The sequence below is a fragment of the Numida meleagris genome, chromosome 25 (genome assembly GCF_002078875.1).
Source record: "Numida meleagris isolate 19003 breed g44 Domestic line chromosome 25, NumMel1.0, whole genome shotgun sequence".
Lineage (NCBI taxonomy): Eukaryota > Metazoa > Chordata > Aves > Galliformes > Numididae > Numida > Numida meleagris.
In genome coordinates, this window is record NC_034433.1 from 5,462,101 (window position 1) to 5,481,429 (window position 19,329).

The 19,329-nt window shown below is 53.1% G+C and overlaps 2 protein-coding genes across 4 annotated transcripts; one reads left to right on the forward strand and one right to left on the reverse strand.

Moving 5' to 3' along the window:
• LOC110388339 lies at window positions 2,879-6,144 on the reverse strand. Its single transcript, XM_021377502.1, has 8 exons — window positions 5,548-6,144; window positions 4,995-5,066; window positions 4,639-4,710; window positions 4,356-4,427; window positions 4,169-4,264; window positions 3,864-4,004; window positions 3,460-3,607; window positions 2,879-3,338 (listed from the first exon to the last, which is right to left on the reverse strand). The coding sequence occupies exons 1-8, from the start codon at window positions 5,633-5,635 to the stop codon at window positions 2,882-2,884; spliced, it is 1,146 nt and encodes a 381-aa protein (XP_021233177.1). The 5' UTR covers window positions 5,636-6,144; the 3' UTR covers window positions 2,879-2,881.
• On the forward strand, window positions 6,773-12,506 carry LOC110388340 (AT-rich interactive domain-containing protein 1B-like). Of its 3 annotated transcripts, none has more exons than XM_021377504.1 (5): window positions 6,773-6,992; window positions 8,561-8,679; window positions 9,950-10,012; window positions 10,363-10,493; window positions 11,163-12,506. In XM_021377504.1, the coding sequence occupies exons 2-5, from the start codon at window positions 8,580-8,582 to the stop codon at window positions 11,487-11,489; spliced, it is 621 nt and encodes a 206-aa protein (XP_021233179.1). In that variant the 5' UTR covers window positions 6,773-6,992; window positions 8,561-8,579; the 3' UTR covers window positions 11,490-12,506. The 3 variants fall into 3 exon arrangements, 2 of the variants coding, with proteins under 2 accessions (XP_021233179.1, XP_021233178.1); XM_021377503.1 differs by having other exon boundaries at window positions 6,774-6,992; window positions 8,561-8,663; XR_002432855.1 differs by having other exon boundaries at window positions 6,782-6,992; window positions 8,561-8,663; window positions 9,844-10,012.

The following is a 19,329-nucleotide window of genomic DNA, read 5'->3' on the forward strand; positions in this document are numbered from 1 at the left end:
GTGGTGGATATCCCATATTCATCCCCTTTCCATTCCATGTCCTTATCCCATCCCATGATCATCCTCAACCCGTCCCATGTTCTTCCCGTATCGGTCCCATATCTGCACATCCCAATCCTAACTCGCAGTCCCAATCCCACCTCCCTTCCTGCCAGTCCTAAATCGCAGTCCCAAGCCCACAGCTCACAGGGAGGCGGGTTATGGCCACGCAGGGTTCCTTTCCCTGTCCCGGTGCCGTTCTCCCACACACCTCCATGTGCCGTGGTGCCGCGGTTCCGTCTCGGTGCTGCCCGGACAGCTCCGGCGCGCAGCGGCTGCAGTGGCGGTCTCGTGCAGGGTGCCCGGCCTGCGGGAGCGGCGCTGCCTGAGGGGGCAGCCGGGCGGCCTCGAGCCGGCTGCCAATGACCGCTCCCACGTGCTGCGGCTCAGCCAATCAGAGCCGGCGGTGCTATCGCTGACCAATGAGAGGCCAGGGGCAGGGCGGCGCAGGGCTGGTGCTGGCAGGCGCATGGGCAGGGGGCGGGGCGGGGCGGAGCGGCCTCGGGGTGCGCCCTGTGGCTGCAGCGGGGCGGGGCGGCCTTTGGCCTTGGGTTCACCCTCTTGCTAATTGAGGTTGGGATGTGGGATTGGGACTGGGATTGTCAGGTGGCATGCGGGGTTGGGATTGGGATGGAGGGTGTGAGGATATGGGATATGGATACGGGATGGGATATCGGGAAATGGGATATATATGGGATGGGCTCTGGATATGGGATGGGATAAGTACATGGAATGGATATGGGATGGACATGGGATGGATGTAGGAATATGGGTTTGGGATGGATGATGGATATGGCATGGGATGGATTTGGGATGGGATATGGGTATTGATATGGGATGGGCTGGCATATGGGATGTGAGGGTATGGATTTGAAATGGATATGGGATGGGATATGGATATGAGATGGGTTTGGGATAATGGAATGGGATAAAGATGTGGAATGGATACGGGGAAATGGATATGGGAAGGGCTGTGGTTATGGTATATGGGGTAGGATGGGAATGGGATATGGGGTGTGGGGATATGGATCTGGAATGGATATGTGATATGGTGATAAGGATATGGGATGGATATGGGGATATAGATACGGGATGGGCTATGGATACCGAATGGACACAGGATAGGATATGGGATGGGATAAAGTGGGATATAGCTCTGGGATGTGGGGGTTATGGCTATGGGATGGGGCTGTAGTGGTTATGGGGCCGGGATGCTGCAGTGATCTCTGTCCCCAAAGTCCCCCCGGTCTGACATGTGGAACCCCACAGCTGCTCCTCTGCCCTTTATTCACCTGGGGGCAATGCGGGGGGGGGGGGGAGATGGCATCCTCCAATCCCGTTATCACCAAATAAACCCTAATTACAAAAACCCACCCCCGCCCCATGGAAACAATGCGGTCTGTGGAGGGGATCCCCAGAGGGGTGTTCCCAGCTTTGGGGTGTGACACTGTGGGAAGTGACACGGGGTGTCCCCAAGTCTAGGGTGTGACACCGTGGGGGTGACACGGGGGTGCCCCCAAAGGGATGTCTCAACTTTGGGGGTGTGACACCATGATGCAGTGTCCCCACTTTCCCTGGGAAGTCTTTGAGCTTGTCACGGTGTCCCCAACTTCAGCGCAACATCCCCAGGGCCCCGGGGGGTCCTTCTGTCCCCTCTGCATGATGGTGACACCCGATGCCAGTTGACAAAAGCAACACCCAATGACGATGACACCGCATCACGGCTGTTCCGTGCTGATGTCACACGCGATCCCCTCCAGTGGTAGCACAGAGTACACTACCATGTCCCCATGGCAGATGATGGTAACAGCACTGGAGGGCCCTGGAGTTACTGGGTCTGACTGTAGGGAGGCCTGAGGGGGTGACAAAGGACAGTTTGCAGCTTAGTGACAGCACGGTGATAACGCGGGGCTGCCTGTGCCTGCCCCCATGTGGTGGTCAGAGCAGGGGAGAATGGTGTCACCTGAGTGACAATGACACACAAGTGATGATGGTGACAACAGTGACACCCAAGTGATGCCAACACCCGATGACACCTGAAAACAGTGACACCAGCGACCACATGTTGCGCCTGTGCCGGTCCCCATGTGTCCCCAGATTGTTCCCAACCCCCCTCCTCATCACCTCTTTGATGAGGATGTCACCGTGCTCCCGTTGTGCCACCACAGCAGGGAGGACAGCTGGGGACAGTCAGGGTGATGGCATCACCCAGCTCCAGGAGCTGCAGGACGCTGATGGGGCTCTCAGTGTAGATGGGGGTTGGGACGGTGCCAGGTTCCATGATGACAGTGACAGATTTGGGGACGGGCAGTTGTCCCAGCATCACCAGTGGTTGTGCTGGCATCACCTGGAGGCCCGGGTATCAGGAAAAACTTCTTTACAGAAAGGGTTTTTAAGCAATGGATCTTAGAGAGAAGGAAGTGGTGCAGGACCACGTCAAGGGCCTTGCACAAGTCCAGGGAGACTACATCAGTTGCCCTCCTGTTGTCCATCAGTGCTGACACTGCATCATAAAAGGCCACCAGGTGGGTCAGGCATGATGTGCCCTCAGTGTAGCCGTGCTGGCTGTTCCGGATCACTTCCTCGTCCCTCAGGTGCCTTAACATCTCTTCCAGGAAGATCTGCTCCATGATCTCAAATCCCTATGAGGTCACTGTGACCTATGCACTAGGCAGGTGCAGCGTGGAAACTTCTCACTCTGAAGAGAAGCCCGTGTGAAGACACGACGCGCTTGTTGTGGGGATTTCCCAGCCCGTGTCTTGCACAGAATAAAGCAAGGTCTCCTCTCTAAACACTTGGCTTTTGAATGTGTTCTGAAAGAATTAAGCAGCATGTGACATGGTCAACACAGCTGTTTCTTATTTCTTGCTGCACGAGCAATCTGGAAAGCCACCGCTGATCGCAGCAGGGGTTGTCCAGGTGTGGGACACGGTTCCCGGACACTACCCCAGGGGGACTGCTGCCAACCCCTGGAGGATGGGAGTGGTGATGGTGGCAGTGGCCAGCGGGGCTTGGGGCGACTCGATTTCTTCTGCTTTGCCACGGTGGAGTGGGCCGGGCTGGGGGGCCACGGGGGCTGCGCCAGGGGCAGCGGAGCCAAGGTGTTCTCTGGCCTGGAGGGGGATGATCTGTATGGGCTCTGCGGCACCCAGGCAGGATGTCCTGGCACACGTGGAGGCTGCTGCTGCCAAGTCCGTCTGTCCGCTGCTTTGTATGGGGCTGGCTCTCTGTCTGGATGCAGTGAGCGTTCGCGGGCAGCACACTTTGCACGCTGGGCTTTGGTGGATCCTGTGAGATGCCTGCAGAGAGAAGAACCGCTGAGGGCATGGGAGAGCCCCCCGCTCTCCTTCCTCCTGGCGCCACACAGAGCAGCGCTGCAATAAAGAGCGTGGTGGGATGGGGGTGGGAGGAGCAACTCACTGGTGTTTCTGCCTTCGCCGCCGGACACAAATGCAGCACCAAACTGTGACAAGCAGAAGAGGAACAAACACAGCAAGAGCGCCTTTTAAGGAGAACATGGGGACATCCTTCACACGGACGCCATTTGCGGGTTCTTCAGCACCTGCACCTGAAGGAACAATCATGGTCACCGCTGCGCCTCGTGCCTAACTGGCAATCTCATCAGTGCTCTGACATTGCCATGAAATGTTCTGTTTCCTTTTTGTGGCCTCCTGGAGCAACGCTTCCCTGGGATGCAGGGACTGCAGGAGGAAGATTGCTACTTCTTCTAGCCATCTGCTGATTGTGGTTCAGGTGGCTTGGTTCCCAAAAGGACAACGTTCCTAATTCCTTGGGAAGCCGGTGGGAGGGGAGCAACCTCTCACCATCAGCCACAGAGCTCTCTGCATGGCCTTTTCCTGGAGCGCCAGCTGCTCGCACGTCCTCTGTGTCTTCACAGGAGATGGGCAGTGTGCAGCTTCTGCCCTCCTGGAATGCAGCCTCATCCACAGGCTCTCCGTCGATCTCTTTAGAAAGAAGGTAGCAGAGAGGGACGGTAAATATCTGCTCTCGTCAGGAAGATGATATCCTCAAGGGGCACTACTTCTCAGAAGACATCAGTATTTTCCACATATGTATGTAGAATGTCAGCTTCCCAAGCCTTCTGCTGAACAGACAGAAATACACCCACCAGGCACTGCATTCTCCCTCGTGACTGTCTTTGGGACGTGAGAAAACCTCTGCAAATATCTTCGTCTTCCCAAGTTCCCTCTCTGTCTCACAGGACCTTAACAGAATGTACCAAGACACATTTCAGACAAACCAACTATTGAACTGAGTGCTCTTCTCAGTGAAGTCCATCAAAACAGACTACCCACCCCTGGGATACCAGCGGGGTTCCAGTGCAGGAAGCAGCTGCGTGTTTGGCACGGCCCTCCCTGGAGAGATTTCTGCAAGCAAAGAACCACGAGAGCTTTCTCTCATGCACCGCCATCTACGTCACTGCGTAATGGCACAACTGAAGCACAGATGGTACCAGGGGATGGTGCAGGGACAGGGCACACACATGCAACTATGTGTTCTCACTCCTGCAGACATGCCTGGCTGGCATTAGGGCTGCGAGTTGGCAGCTCTGAAAGGAAGTAAAAAGCCATGACGTACCCATGCCATCTGCTATAGCTTCCATTGCGGGAGCCAGCTGGGATTCTGCATCCTGTTCACCTCCACTCACACCTGTAAAGAAACAGGACAGAGCAGCACCTGTCATACATGGCCATATCCGTCTCCAGATGGGAACAACAGGGGATTACTCCACAGCACTCTTCTCTCCCTTCTACACAGGAGCATCTCAAAAATAGGTGCTGGGTGCCTGCAGTGGCGCCGTGCTAATGCAAAACAAACCATGTATGGAACTGTCTGGAGATGGGGGGGGGAAGAGAATGGAAAGGGGATGGAGAGGGGAGGAAAAGAGAAGGGGAGGGGGGAGCCTCAAAGGCTCTGTCCTTGCAGTGACTTACCTCTGGGCTCCATCAGAGGAACAAAAGCCGTGTCCGGCCAGGCAACTGGGTTAAAAGAACCAGTGTAATCATCTAGAATCACAAACAGATAAGAGAAATTTCCATTAAATGCTGCGATCTCTTTCTCCATCAGGGACTGGAGCTGGGTCTGGTAATGGCATGGGAGAAAGATCCAGGTCACCAGTTCCACAGCTACAGAGTGGGCAGGGAGACCTACTGGCAGGCCTTGGGCAGGTTGCAAAATACTCTCTGCAGGCCGCATGCAACACCATCACGGACCACATGGACCAACATGTGGCCACTCGGGCCTTTCTTACTGCAGCTCTCAGATGTGCACAAAGGAAGGTGGCACTAAAGCACTGGAGGAAAACGTGCCTGGCTCTTCCCCTGGGCTGTGGGCCGAGTGTTCCTGCTTTGGGAACTGGGCGCTGCCCGTCTTCCCCTGCCCAGCACATCCCCCATGGAAGGACAGCCCCCGGGCAGCATGCCATAGGGCCACGGGGACACTACCTGACTTCTTGCCCCCCCATGCCGATTGGTTTTGCCCACCCACCTGCTCTTGGTTCTTGCCACGGAGTAGCACACATCTTCCAGTAAGTCATGGCCATCAGGAGGAGGAGTATAGGATGGGCAGGGGCCATAGCTCCCCACACTCGTCTCCTGCTGCCACCACCACCACTGCAGCCACAGCAAGTGTTGCTGATGGGGCAGGCACAGAGCAATGTCTGTGGCACGGAACAGCGTCACAGCTGTTGAGGCCTTGTGAGCTCAGAGAACAGCAATGGCATCAGTGGGGCACTGTCACCTCACGGCCCCTTGACACTGGCTGGGGGATCCCTGCGGGCCGCTCCTCCTGTGCTGCGCTGCCCCAGGGCTGTGTGGGGCCGCTGCTTGGGGCACCCCTTTGGGGGCGAGCTCTGGAATGCTGGAGCAGAACTGCGGGCAGCACGTCCTGTTGGGCAGCTCCGTCCCACTGTGAAGGCCAGGGTCTGCCTGGGCTGGGTGCAGAGCTCTGCCCCTTGTTGTGGGCACTGGCACTGTGGGTGAGGATTCCCAGCTACCTAGATCAACAGGAAAACACAGCTGAGATTTTCACATCACAGGAACACGGAATGGATTGGCTTGGAAGTGGCATTAAAGATGTTAGAGCTCCAACCCCACTGCCACATGCAGGGCTGCCACCATCCTCCCGGCCTTCAGCACCACCAAGGATGGGGTGCACGCAAATTTCCTGGGCAGCCCTTCCGAGTGCCTCAGCAATCCTGTGAGGGAATTATTTCTAGCTCCGTGGGCCCACGACACCTCAGGCTATTGAGGAAGAGATGCAACCCAGAGCTGGGCTTGGGATGAAGGGCACAGTTGCACAGGTTATCTGTGAATGTGCAACATGCGCTGCAAGTATGCAAGCCAAGTGGAGAAAGCCCCTCTGGTACGAAGGACAATGGACTCATTTCCAAAACAATCTCATAGCTACTTGGGCCAAAGAGCAGGGCACTGAGTGGGTATTTTGCATCTCCTATTGTGCATTATTTGGGCAAATGGAATGGTGCAATGTGCTGTAAAAGACTGCACTGAGAGCAATGGGTGCAGGGACTTTCAAGGACTGGGATCCATATTTAGCAAAAGCCATCTGATTACAGATGGCTCGAGCTGAACCTGCTGTGCTAATCTGTCTGTGCTGCAATGGTACAGAGTGTGTTTACCTCACAGTGCCTTTTTTCTGCCTCCAATTACTGCTGTCATCCATCAGTGCCACCTCCTTGTATGGGAACTGCTGAGTCACGGCCTGAACCACTGATTGAGCACCTGGAGGAAAGACCCAGTCAGCCCTGGGAGCACAAGTGAAGGCAATTCAGTGTGTGACAGGAAGGGCTGGAGCCTGGCTCCACCTCTCTTAGGCCTCATTGAAGGGCTGACGGCCCCTGAGGAAGGATCTCTTTCTGGAGATCCCTCCTTGGTGGAAGCCTTTCCCTGTGAACCTTGGATCTTCTGATGTGGGTGAGCGATCTACTTCCCTTCCTTTGTAGCACCTTTCTGTTGTGCTGATCCTTCCACCTCTTTTGTAACGCTATTTCCATCGCGTTGGTCTTTCTGATCGCTACAGGAATAAAAGCCATTTGAACTCAATGACTTTTTTGGTGCCATGTAACTAATGCAGTAGCTCTTTTAGAAAGACTTCAGTGGTACCCAGTTCTCCCATTTACTGCTACCTTAAAACAGCATGATAGTGATCTTGATTTCTCTACTTCGCTTAGCTTTTCTGTTACACTTTCAAGAGTAGAACAACAACGTACGTTTTAGCAAGTTCATATTCTTTTAGTTCAAAATACAGCCTAGCACAGGCGAAACCATTCAATGATTTCTGAATGGAAAAAGAAACCAAACACGACAGGCACATTTTAGATGTACAGGAATTTTGAAGTAATTGAACAGGGAAAGCCCTCTTTTCAGCAATGCATAACACTTGTAATAGTTTATTACTAGTTATCAGCTCCAGTCCGCTTCCTGCATTCAAGGCTTTGTTTCTGAGAGAGATAGGATTAAGAAAGGAATGTTTTTTCCAATAACCGGCAGAGGCTGCCGAAGCAAAACTGAGGCTACTAGTGAAGCAAGCAGCAAATCTTTATCCTTGGTACATTTCACAAACACTTCTGACTAAGGAAATCAGAAGAATGGTGTCCGCTCAACAGTGTGGCAGTGAGTGGGATATCCTCTGTTGGGAGGTGTTATCTTTTGGAGCGTGGCATCTGCTGTGAGGTGTGAGCAAGCTGGTGTGAATACTGTCCTCCCCATCCCTCTGCAGAGATCGGTCTGTCCCCATGTCAGTCACAGACTGGTCTTGCCTGTATTAATTGGAGGGAGTGTACCAGAACGGACACTCCTGGTGGGATCAGTTTTTTCCAAGTTTCCAAATGCAGCACATAGCTAATGAGGCTGTTGCTTGAATTAGAAGTGGTCTCAGAAAAGTAAAAACTGTGCTGAAGTCTACATAGTGCAGCAGCCCTGGGGAACGCCGTTTGCAGCTGGCTGAGGTCTTTCCTGACTTGCTAAATATAGCAAGTGAGCCCACAAAGGGCCTCTCAAAGAAGTGGTTCTGCTACATCTCCTTGAGGTTTGCTTAGTTTCTGTGGCATTTGTGAAAGCTTTTGCTTTTTAGAAATACACGTTCTGTCAGTAGCAGCTGGTTCCTTGGTACCCTTGTTGAGTCGTGCTTGTCTTTTAGACTGACACAGACCTGATCTGAGACAGGTGTAGGTCTAGTACAAAGCTGATCTCAATATAACAGCAGAACCTTGAACTCTGACTGCTGTTCGAAGCCACCTGGGATGTGACCCAGGTGTTTTTGTGCCGCTCAGTCCTGATATGTTTCCTTTGATTGGTCCGGCTCCTCTGCTATGACCAGTGAGAAGATCACCAAACTCTATGAGTCGGGTGGTGAGCCCGAGAGGAAGATCTGGGTAGATGAGCCGTGTCCTCTGGCTCTGAGCGTTTCTCCTGGCTGTGTTTGGATTGCCTGTTTCAGGCCTGATAATCTCATGTTGTCAATGCCTTTACTTTCCATCTAGAGTTGCAAGCGACCGATGGATGGCAGCTGTGGCCCACCTACCAAGTGGCACCTACCAAGTGGCTTCTTCTCCTGGAGAAACTGGCAGCCTGTGGCTTGGACAGGTACACTCTTTGCTGGGTAAGGAGCTGGCTGGAGGGCCGGGCCCAGAGGGTGGTGGTGAATGGAGTTAAATCCAGCTGGTGACTGGTCACGAGTGGTGTTCCCCAGGGGTCAGTGCTGGGGCCTGTCCTCTTCAATATCTTTATTGACGACCTGGATGAGGGCATTGAGAGCACCCTCAGTAAGTTTGCAGACGACACCAAGCTGGCAGGAAGTGTCGATCTGCCTGGGGGTAGAGAGGTCCTCAGAGAGATCTGGACAGGCTGGATCTCTGGGCTGAAGCCAACTGGATGAGGTTCAACAAGACCAGGTGCCGGGTCCTGCACTTTGGCCACAACAACCCCAGGCAATGCTACAGGCTTGGGGCAGAGTGGCTGGAAGGTTGTGTGGAGGAAACAGACCTGGAGGTATTGGACGATGCTTCGCTGAGCATGAGCCAGCAGTGTGCCCAGGTGGCCAAGAAGGCCAATGGCATCCTGGCTTGGATCAGGAATAGTGTTGCCAGTAGGAGTAGGGAAGTCATTGTCCCTCTGTACTCAGCCCTGGTGAGGCCGCACCTCGAGTACTGTGTCCAGTTTTGGGCCCCTCACTGCAAGAAAGACATTGAGGCCCTGGAGCGTGTTCAGAGGAGTGCGACGAAGCTGGTGAGGGGTCTGGAGCACAGGCCTTATGAGGAGTGGCTGAGGGAGCTGGGATTGTTCAGCCTGGAGAAGAGGAGGCTCTGGGGGGGGACCTTATCGCTCTCTATAACTACCTGAAGGGAGGTTGTAGTGAGCTGGGGGTTGGCCTCTTCTCTCTTGTAACTCATGACAGGACAAGGGGGAATGGCCTCAAGTTGCACCAGAGGAGATTTAGGCTGGACACTATAGAAAACACTACTTTTCTGAAAGAGAGGTCAGGCGCTGGAATGGGCTACCCAGGGAGGTGGTTGAGGCACCGTCCCTGGAGGTGTTCAAGAAATATTTAGATATAGCGTTGAGAGACATGGTCTAGTGGGGTTATTGGTGGTAGGAGGATGGTTGGACTGGATGATCTTGTAGGTCTTTTCCAACCTAGCTAATTCTGTGATTCTATGAAGTGGGGATGTACAGCATCCCGTGCAGCACTGGGCAGGGGCAGATGCAGCAGCAGCCCAGACTGCAGGAGAATTGCCCTGCTCCCAGCAAGTCTCCATTTCCACAGTTGGGGATGGGGATGCGGAAGGCAGGACCGCCAGTTCCCACCTCGCACAGGACACCGGCAGCGGTACGGCCTGCCTGGAAGTGACGAGCTGTCTCCTTCCCTCCAGGATCAGTAGAAGCTACCAGGCCGGTGTTACAGAAAAGGAGGCGGCTGACAGCAGAAGGTGTTGGTAAGAGGAAACTCCTGCTTTTCTGCTTGTGCCCATCGAGAGGCTGGGTGCTGCCATCTTTCTTTGGTACAGTGCTGCCAAATGGAAGGGCTCTGCCAGCTTTGTAAGAAGTCTCCTTTCCCAAGTTAGTTGGGATGTTCTGTGGTAACGCAAGGGTGAAGGGACCCAGAAGGATCAGGTGTGATGTTTGTGTTGAGCACTGTCTGTGCAGAGATTGCTTTTGCGTGGAGACTGTGCAATGTCTTAAACAGGCCGTGCTCTTTGTGAGAGGGGAAAAAAAAGCAGTATCCAGTCCCTCCTTTTTGGTTTTCAAGCCCGGGATCTGGAAGTATGATGTGTTTATGTTCCAGAAACTCCTGAAGCCTGGAGAGTGATGATGTGTCTCAAGTCTGGGCTGCTCGCTGAAAGCACGTGGGCCTTAGATACCATAACCATCCTGCTCTGTGATGACAGCAGCATCGCATCCTTTGACCTCCGGCAGGTGGGTGCAGATACTCTGCACTGACTGCTCACTGACCCATGGATTTGCATGTTGGTGGTGCGCAAGTGTACGGTCTCTTCTCTCTGATGGGATGTATCGCTTCTAATGCAGAAAGGGAGTCACGGTGGGTGGTGAAGCCAAGAGGGGCTTTGCAGCAGAGTGCTGTGAAGGGCTGAAGGCTGCTCGCCTATCCTGGTGTGATGGCATTCGCCTCCAGCTCTGTCCTTCCCCATGGGTCAGTGTGCAGCATGGCTTGGGTGCCATTAGAAGGGGCAGCCTGTCTCCATGATTTGCCTCGTACCGGCATGGCTATTGTAAAAACTGTTCCACAGTACTGTAAAGGCTGTTCTGCTTAGCTCTGCCTCTCTCCTTTCTGTGTATTAATCAGAGGGGAGATAAAACCAAGAGCGTGTGCGTTCACACAGGTACAAGCTGGTTGAATCCTGACATTCGGGGACCGTTTCCCCCTTGTTTCTGTTCTCGGAGGACAGGAAGCTCTCTTTTGCAACCAGCTTATTGCCAGAATGAAATAGTCCGTTAATAAACAGCTCCTTAAGATCTCTGCCCTTTATGCAGCGTTTTTCCAGTTGCTCACAGTGGCCTAAGTTATTTTATGACCACTGATCCATCTTTCTTTCCTTCCCCTCCCATTTTTCTCCTCCCCCATAGCTGCCAGGCCTGCTGGAACTCCTGGTGGAGTATTTCCGGCGCTGCCAGATGGAGATCTTTGGAATCCTGAAGGAGTACGAGGTGGGAGAGCCAGGGCAAAGAACACCCTGTGAGTTGGAGGGCGGCCTCCTGCACTGGCAGATTGGTGGCGGAGATACCACAGAGGACTTCCAGACCCACTGTGAGAGCAAGGGGGTGCGCTCTGTGGCTAAGAGCAATCAAAATGCTAGGGAAGGGGAGGCTCCTCCGTCTGACAGCTCCTCAACAAGTCTGGAGGACGAACCTTGCCGTAAAGATGAGACACCCCTCTGCCCCATCCATGAGTGATAGGACTCTCTGGCAAAGCGCTGCCTGTGTGTCTCCAACATCATCAGGAGTTTGTCGTTTATGCCGAGTAATGATGCTGAGCTGTCGAAACACGCCGGGCTGCTGCTGATTCTGGGGAAACTGCTGCTCTTACACCACGAGCACCCGGAGCGCGAGCAGGCACCTCTGAGCTCTGTGAGAGAGGAGGAGCGGGACCAGGGTGTGAGCTGCAACATGGAGGAGTGGTGGTGGGACTGCCTGCAGGTGCTGTGTGAAAATACACTGGTCACGTTGGCCAGAATTTCTGACCAGCTGGACCTGTCCCCTTTCCCAGAAAGCCTCTGTCTGCCGATCCTGGTTGGACTCCTCCACTGGGCAGTGTGTCCGTCAGCAGAGGTCCAGGACCTCTTTCCAGCGCTGGGGCCGAATGCAGTCCTCTCCCCTCAGAGACTGGTTTTGGAAACACTCAGCAAACTCCGCACCCGGGACAGCAACGTGGATTTGATTCTTGCAGCTCCCCGTCAGCCACCTGGAGAGGCTGTACAGCGCCCTGCTGCGTTTCCTTTGCGACAGAAAGTACCCGGTGTGCCGAGAGATGGCTGTGGTCCTACTGGCCAGCTTGGCACTGGGGGCCAGCCTGGCAGCAAGGGCGATTGCTGCGCAGAAGGGGAGCGTTGGCAACTTGCTGGGCTTCTTGGAAGACGACCTGGCTGCCGCACAGTGCCAGCAGAGCCAGGCCAGCTTGGTGCACGTGTGGAATGCACCCTGGGAACCGACGAGCGTGGACGTGATGCGCCCAGCTGCTCGGGCGCTACACAGAGGACTTCTTTATTTCATTTTAACCGAAGTTACTGTCGCTTACAATGAGTCTGGGTAGAGCGACTTTCCCCCTTTCCCCACCCCTTTCTAGGAGGACGAGTTAACGAGCTGATGACCTGCAAAGCGAGATGCAGTTATTTAATCTCTTTCCGGACACCCCTCCCTGGGGGATGCTGTACAGATCTCTGTGTTTTCAGTCATTGCTGTCCCAGCAGCCAAGCAACTTGCAGTTTATTTTTCCTGTTTTCTTTCTCCTTGAGGCGGGAGAAAGTTCAGCTGAAGCTGCTGATGTGATTTTTCAGTGATGACTTGTGCTTCGGGAATCCAGACCCACTGGGGAGGGAACAAAAGTCACAGTGTGGGCAATATTGGGGCCCCAGAGCCGCTTGGACAGGGACCGAGGTCCCACGGGGCCACAGAGCCACCAGGGAGGGAACAATGTGGGGACACTGGGTGTACCCACACCATGAAGGGACATCAGGAGAACACGGGAGGAATTTGGGGCCCCATTAGAATGGGATAATGGGGGCGTCCCCTTTGGATTAGGGACCCTAGAGGGTCCTGATTTTTCAGGGAGGTGGTCTTATTGAGGTTGGGAGGGTTTGGAGCTCTCTCATTGGGACTGGATACTCCGAAGGGTTCTATTCTGATTTTTTTGAAGGGGGTCTTATTGGGTTTGGGAGGACTGGGGTTTGTGGTTGGGTGTCCCATTTGGTTGTGGGGCTCTCTGGGCTCCTGTTTTATTGGGGGGGAGTCCTTTTAAGGATTAGGTGGGTTCCCACAGGTCCTGCCTTTTCTCAGGGTTGGGCTTATTGGGTATGGGAGGATATGGAGAGTTCATTGAGGTTGGAGGTCCCAATGGCCGTGTAGCATTTTGGAGGGGTTGAGGGGATCCCATGGAGGTTGACGAGTCCTGGGGGGGCATAAGGGTATCCCATTGGGGTTGGGGACACCCAGGGGTCCTGTTTTTTTGGGGGGGATCCCATAGGGGTCAGGGTCCCAGGGTTTACAGACCTGCAGACTGGAGCTCCAGCTGGAGCTTTGCTGCAGGGACCAGCTTCAGGGCAGGTGAGACTGCACTGGGGAAGGGATCTCAAGTGAAAAGGGCTGACAAAAAGCTCTTCTGGGGGCTTTTTGAAGCCAGCCAAAGTACTGTGCCTGCGCTGGGGGTCTGGCAGCTTGTGGGCAGGCTGCTGATCTAACAGGGGCGGAGCCGGCACAATCGTGGTAAAGTATAAACACCCTGCTAACGTGTCAAACAGTCTTTGCTGCCCTCTCTTGAACTTGACCAGGCAACCAGGCTGTAAGCAGCCTTGGGAAAGGCGGAAGTGCTCAGTGCACACAGGGCGAGCAAACAGTGTCGCAATCCACTGGGAACAGAGAGGGGAAGTCAGCGTGCGAGCATGGCCTGTGCTGCCCATACCGTTCTGCAGCAGCAGGTGTGGGAGGTGGGTTGAGTGGCAAGGCATGGAAGTGCTGTCCCTCTTTGCTCAGGAGACCAGCTCTTCTATTGGCAGTCTCTGAGACCACAGGTTTAAGCATGGTCTCCACCAGACTGCGGGCTTGCCCCAAGAAGGCCGTGGCAACCCCAATGGAGGGCCTGCCCAGAAGTGTGTTCACGTCTCTGGCTGCAGGGAGTGCCCGAGCCTGCTGCTTCCAGGGGAGGGCGGCAGGAATTCCACCCGTGTGAGGTGCAAGCAGGTGGAAGAGCTGCTCAGCCTGCTGGTGGAGCCTGAGGAGGAGGTGGAGAGACTAAGGACCATCAGGAAGCGTGAGCGGGAGATTGACTGGTGGAGAGATCCTCTGGCATGCCAGAGGGAAGGGTGCCAGGGAGGTATCCCCCGAAAAGCAGTGGACCCCCTGCCCTGTCACAGTCGGACAGACCTGACAGATGAGGAAGATTGGAAGAGAGTCCCATTTCGGCATCATGGGCGCACCCTCTGCCTGCCTACCCCGCTTCCCCAGGTCTCCCTAAGCAGTAGGTTTGGGGTTCTGGGAACTGAAGGGGAGATGAGTGAGGAGGCGAGTGAGGGTCAGCCTAAGCGAGGGGCAAGGACGGGGCGGTCATCCCCACGCCTTGAGACTGCTTCTGCCAGGAAAGTCAGAAGGGTCATTGTGGTGGGCGATTCCCTTCTCAGGAGAACAGAGGATCCCCTATGCAGACCCGACCTGACCTGCAGGGAGGTGCACTGCCTCCCTGGGGCCTGCATCAGGGACATCACCAAAAAACTCCCGGGTCTGGTTTGCTCCTCTGATTACTACCCGTTAGTGATAGTTCAGGCAGGCAGTGAAGCCTGCGAGCCATCAAAAGAGACTGCAGGGGTTTAGGTCAAATGGTTGAGGGAGTGGGAGTGCAAGTGGTATTGTCCTCTCTCCGTTCTGGCGTGGTGAGGGATACAGAGCGGGCTCGGAAAACTCAGACTTTGAATAAGTGGCTGAGAGGCTGGTGCCACCACAGGAACTTCGGGTTCTTTGACCATGGGGCGGTTTACCCAGCGCCTGGCTTGATGGCTGAGGATGGGTCTCGCCTGTCTCCAAGGGGAAAGCGAATCCTAGCCCAGGAGCTGGCAGGGCTCATTGAGAGGGCTTTAAACTAGGTATGAAGGGTATAAAATGATGCTTGTGAGGGTAGAGCAAGTAATTCAGGGATTTCAGCTAGATTTGATGGGGGAAGAGGGTGGAGGTCAATGGGGAATGCCAATGAGAAGGGCTTGGAGATGTTGTCATTCTTGGAGTGTCCAGGGAAAATTCTCTGGCTTGTCCTGTAGGATCTTGTGAGGACTCCTCAGAGGTGGTACCATTGCAAATTCCCTGCCTGAAATCTTCTTGAGTCCCTTTAGGGATACCTGCACCTGCTGCTTCCCTAAAGTGTCTGCATACTAATGAGCGCAGCATGGGAAATAAACAGGAAGAGTTAGGGATCTGAGTGTGTTTGCAAGGCCACGATCTCATTGTGATCACAGAGACATGGGGGGACACCCTCAGCAAGTTTGCTGTTGATACGAAGGTGGGAGGAATGGCTCACACACCAGAAGGCTGTGTTGCCATTCAGTGAGACCTGGACAGGCTGGAGAGTTGGGCAGAGAGCAGCCAGATGAGGTTTAACAAGATCAAGTGTAGAGTCTTGCACCTAGGGAGGAATAACCGCATGCAGCAGGACAGGTTGGGGGATGACCTGCTGGAGAGGAGCTCTGCAGAGAGGTACCTGGGGGTCCTGGTGGAAAATAGGTTGGCCATGAGCCAGCAGTGTGCCCTAGTGGCCAAGAAGGCCAATGGCATCCCAGGTGGCATTAAAAAGAGCGTGGCCAGCAGGTCAAGGGAGGTGTTCCTCCCCCTCTACTCTGCCCTGCTGAGGCCTCACCTGGAGTATTGTTTCCAGTTCTGGGCTCCCCATTTCAAAAAAAAAGACAGGGATCTCCTGGAAAGAGTCCAGTGGAGGGCCACGAAGATGGTAAAGGGCCTGGAGCACCTCTTTTACGAGGAAAGGCTGGGTGACCTGCGTCTGTCACAGCCTTGAGAAAAGAAGACTGAGAGGGCATATGGTCAATGTCTGTAAGGTGCGGGATGTGGGATAAGATGGACGGTGCCTGCGTGCACCAGGGAAGGGTTCTAGGGTCACGGGTATCCAGGGCAGTCGCGTGTACGGGTATAAGTAGACTTGTTGTGCAGCATTAAATTGGCATTTTGGCATTTTATACCGTGTATGTGTCCCGTATGCCCCCGCACGCGGAGGTGCGGACAGAAGGGAAGCCTTAGTACGTTGTTGTAGACAACACGGGAGGCAAAGGGACAAGGCCAGACTCTTTTCAGCAGTGCATGGCCATAGGACAAGGGAAAACGGCCACAAACTGAAGCATAGGAAATTATGCACAAATGTGCATAAGAACTTCTTCGCAGCAAGGGTGACAGAGCACTGGAACAGGCTGCCCAGGGGGGATGTGGAGTTTCCTTCTCTGGAGATATTCAAGATCCGCCTGGACGCCTAACTGAGCAACGTGGTCTAGGGAGCTTGCTTTGCAGAAGGGTTGGACTCGATGATCTCTAGAGGTCCCTTCCAACTGCTGCAATTCTGTGATTCTGTGGAAGGTGCAGTGCTCCCAAACAGCAGCATGAGACGGCAAGAGGCTCCCAGACAGTAGCACGAGATAGCAACATGGCGCAGTGCTCCCAAACTTTAGAAAGAGGCAACAGAAAGGTGCTTTTCTCCCAAAAAGCTGCAAGCGGTGGCAGCAAGGCAAGGGACACCCTAAAAGTAGCATGCATCGGCTGCAAAGAAGTGCGTCCAAAATTGCATTTTCTTCCAGCCAGGGGTTGGCAGAAAGTTGGAATGCAAACTGCAGAGAACAGTCCCAGGAAAAAGAAACAAACAGAAAGCCTACGCACAACACACAGTGCATCAAGTCCAGATGCCTGCTGTGTATCTGTACCTCCCTTTGGTGCCTTCTCAAGCTTTGTGTTCTTCCCCAGCCTTTCCACAAGGTCAGAGGCACCGTCAGCGCTCCTCGAGGGATTCTCTCTGTGGGGAAACGCCAGGAGGGGCTGGGGGGTGAGATCTGGGGCGCTGGGATCACCTGGAGTGCCAGAGTGGCAGGAGCAGGGGGAGCCGGCTGCCTTACCTGCCATGGTAGCTGGAGAGTGGCAGTTAGGGAGGCCCCTCCCCCTGGGGCTCCGTTGCAGCGGTGACCGTTGGGGTCAGCCCCTTCCCCCCAGGCTTGCGATGGTTTGATTTTTCGTACCCAGGTAACCTTCCCATCCCCATCCTTTCCCATCCCAATGATCAGTTGCCATCCCGGTGGGCACTTTGCAGCCCAGTGCTCTTCCTTCCCAAGGGTCTCCCATCCCAGGAGAATTAAGTATGTTTCTCAGCTTGTGCACCTGATAGCAATTTGTTTGCTTGTGCTGCTTTGCTCTGGGCAATGTAGAGCTGTCAAGCAGACTTGGGTTCATTGGCCACTCTCTCAGCAGGAGTGAGACTAGAGATACTTTAAGTGCATTGCAGTTGGAAGGTTAGTCTGTTTTGGCTTTAAAAGTAGAGTATTTGAGGGATTTTTGGTGGACATGGATAACAGGACAAGACTTCTATTGGCAACAGGTTTCTGAGACATGGAAAAATTATTCTTTACTTTAGGGATGGAGTGTGGGATTCAGTTGACTCTTACGGAGAAAGGGGGGAAAGGGAAAGCCTCTGTGGGTAAGAACATTTCGTGTGCTGTTGTTTGGTTACCTTCATTTAGGTAGGACTGTGTGAAATGGTGTGCTGGATGTAGGAGAGAGGACATGCATTGCAGGTCTGTGTTGACTGTAGAAATGTCACAACATTTAAGCAGTGGAAAGGCAAATTTAAGAAACTACGCTTGAGAATGTGAAGCTCGTGGCTGACTGTCGCAACGCGCACGCCAAAGTCACCCTCTGTACCAATATGGTTATCGCGTAGTGCTTAATTTATTGCAATTCGACTACAACTTTTATAGAGCATCAGGTAGGCATTGCGCTCTACAACGCTGCTAATTGGAGAGTGGATATCATCACATAGGCATTCTTGCAGTTAAATAGTGGTTAGCAGTCCCGTAAAGCACAACCTGGAGGCGTAGCTGTTTGACCTCGCAACACAGCAACTGTTCCTCATTTCAGGCCTCCAAGGACACTGCAGAGATCACTTGAGCATGTTCTAATAAATATGCCCACTGTCCATCAAATATATCTCCACAATTCCACCCCTTTTTTTATTCGTTAGCAAACTATTACTATTCTATAAAATAATAGCACTAATCATATTAATAATATAACCATCATAACTAAGTCAAGGCCTCGATTGACAACATGTTAAACGTAAGAAAAGATACAAGGCAAACATAGCATAATGACAAGAAATGCTATTAAACCCATTAAAAAAGAATACACACTTGCTTGGCCCATGGCCCAAGTTTCTGCAGCCCGGAAAAGAGTCCCTGAGGGTCCCATTCTGTGTGTACCTGTAACTGATGAGAGAAAATCTTCAACTTTTGTATACTCTGATATATTGATTTTGAATGATCACTAAAATTTGTACAATACATGCTTTTAGAGTGCTCACAGCCATGCCTTTGGACTAATAGAAAATCAGTGGTTCCACAACTTCATAGAGTTGCATGTCGGATAGAATAGATATTAGTGGGCAAGCGTGCTAGAACATCACTAGTGGCATTACTTTCCTTAGCTGGCTAACATCCTAACTTGGTGATCGTGGCTAAAGCTGAGCGGTGCTGTTTCAGGGTATGCTTGTATCTGAGAGACAGGATGTCTCAGGAGCAGAGACAAGCAAACCATGCACTCAGAGCTGCACAGACGGTCGTGAGTTCCAGTCAACATACACACACTCACACACATGCAGGCATCCATTCTAGATAATCCCGTAAGCAGGAATCAGAAACTCCCTAAGCTAGTGCATTATTACTTATTGACCCTTGAAAGATGGTAAACCACAGGAAAGGAGAGAGAAGAAACACGCCAGTGGTGGATGCGATAGGCAGCGCCAGCAGGGTGTCCCCTGCTTCAAAGTGCTCTTTTCCTCTCGCACCCACCACAGACTCTCTCCTGCTTTGATTCTTCTCAGGGTCTGCAGGGTTTTTTCCATTTGTACGCTGCATCCGCATGTCCAGTGCGTTATACAGAGCCCAAGTGGAACACCTGTTCGTAAAGCAAAATAAACTACCAAGGTTAGCTCTCTCTACGAAACAAAACATTTGCAGCTATAGACACAACTATCAGTTCCCTTAAAACTATCAGAATACTTCTTTCTATTCCAAGATCATTCTTCAGTGAGGGGCATTTGGGTCCCTGATATAGGTGCCAATTGAAGTGACCAGTGAACTAAAAATCTGTTGGGCAATACTCCAGAATCCTATATCAGAATCACATGTGGAATCAAAGTAAGATAGCATGCGCCTTTGTCTCGAGTGATGCATGGTCATATTTTTAAAATTCTGACAAGTGGGATGAAAGGCAGTTAATCATTCTATAGTACAGGGTCATCCCTTTGCCTGGGATTCCTTTCCAGGTTTTG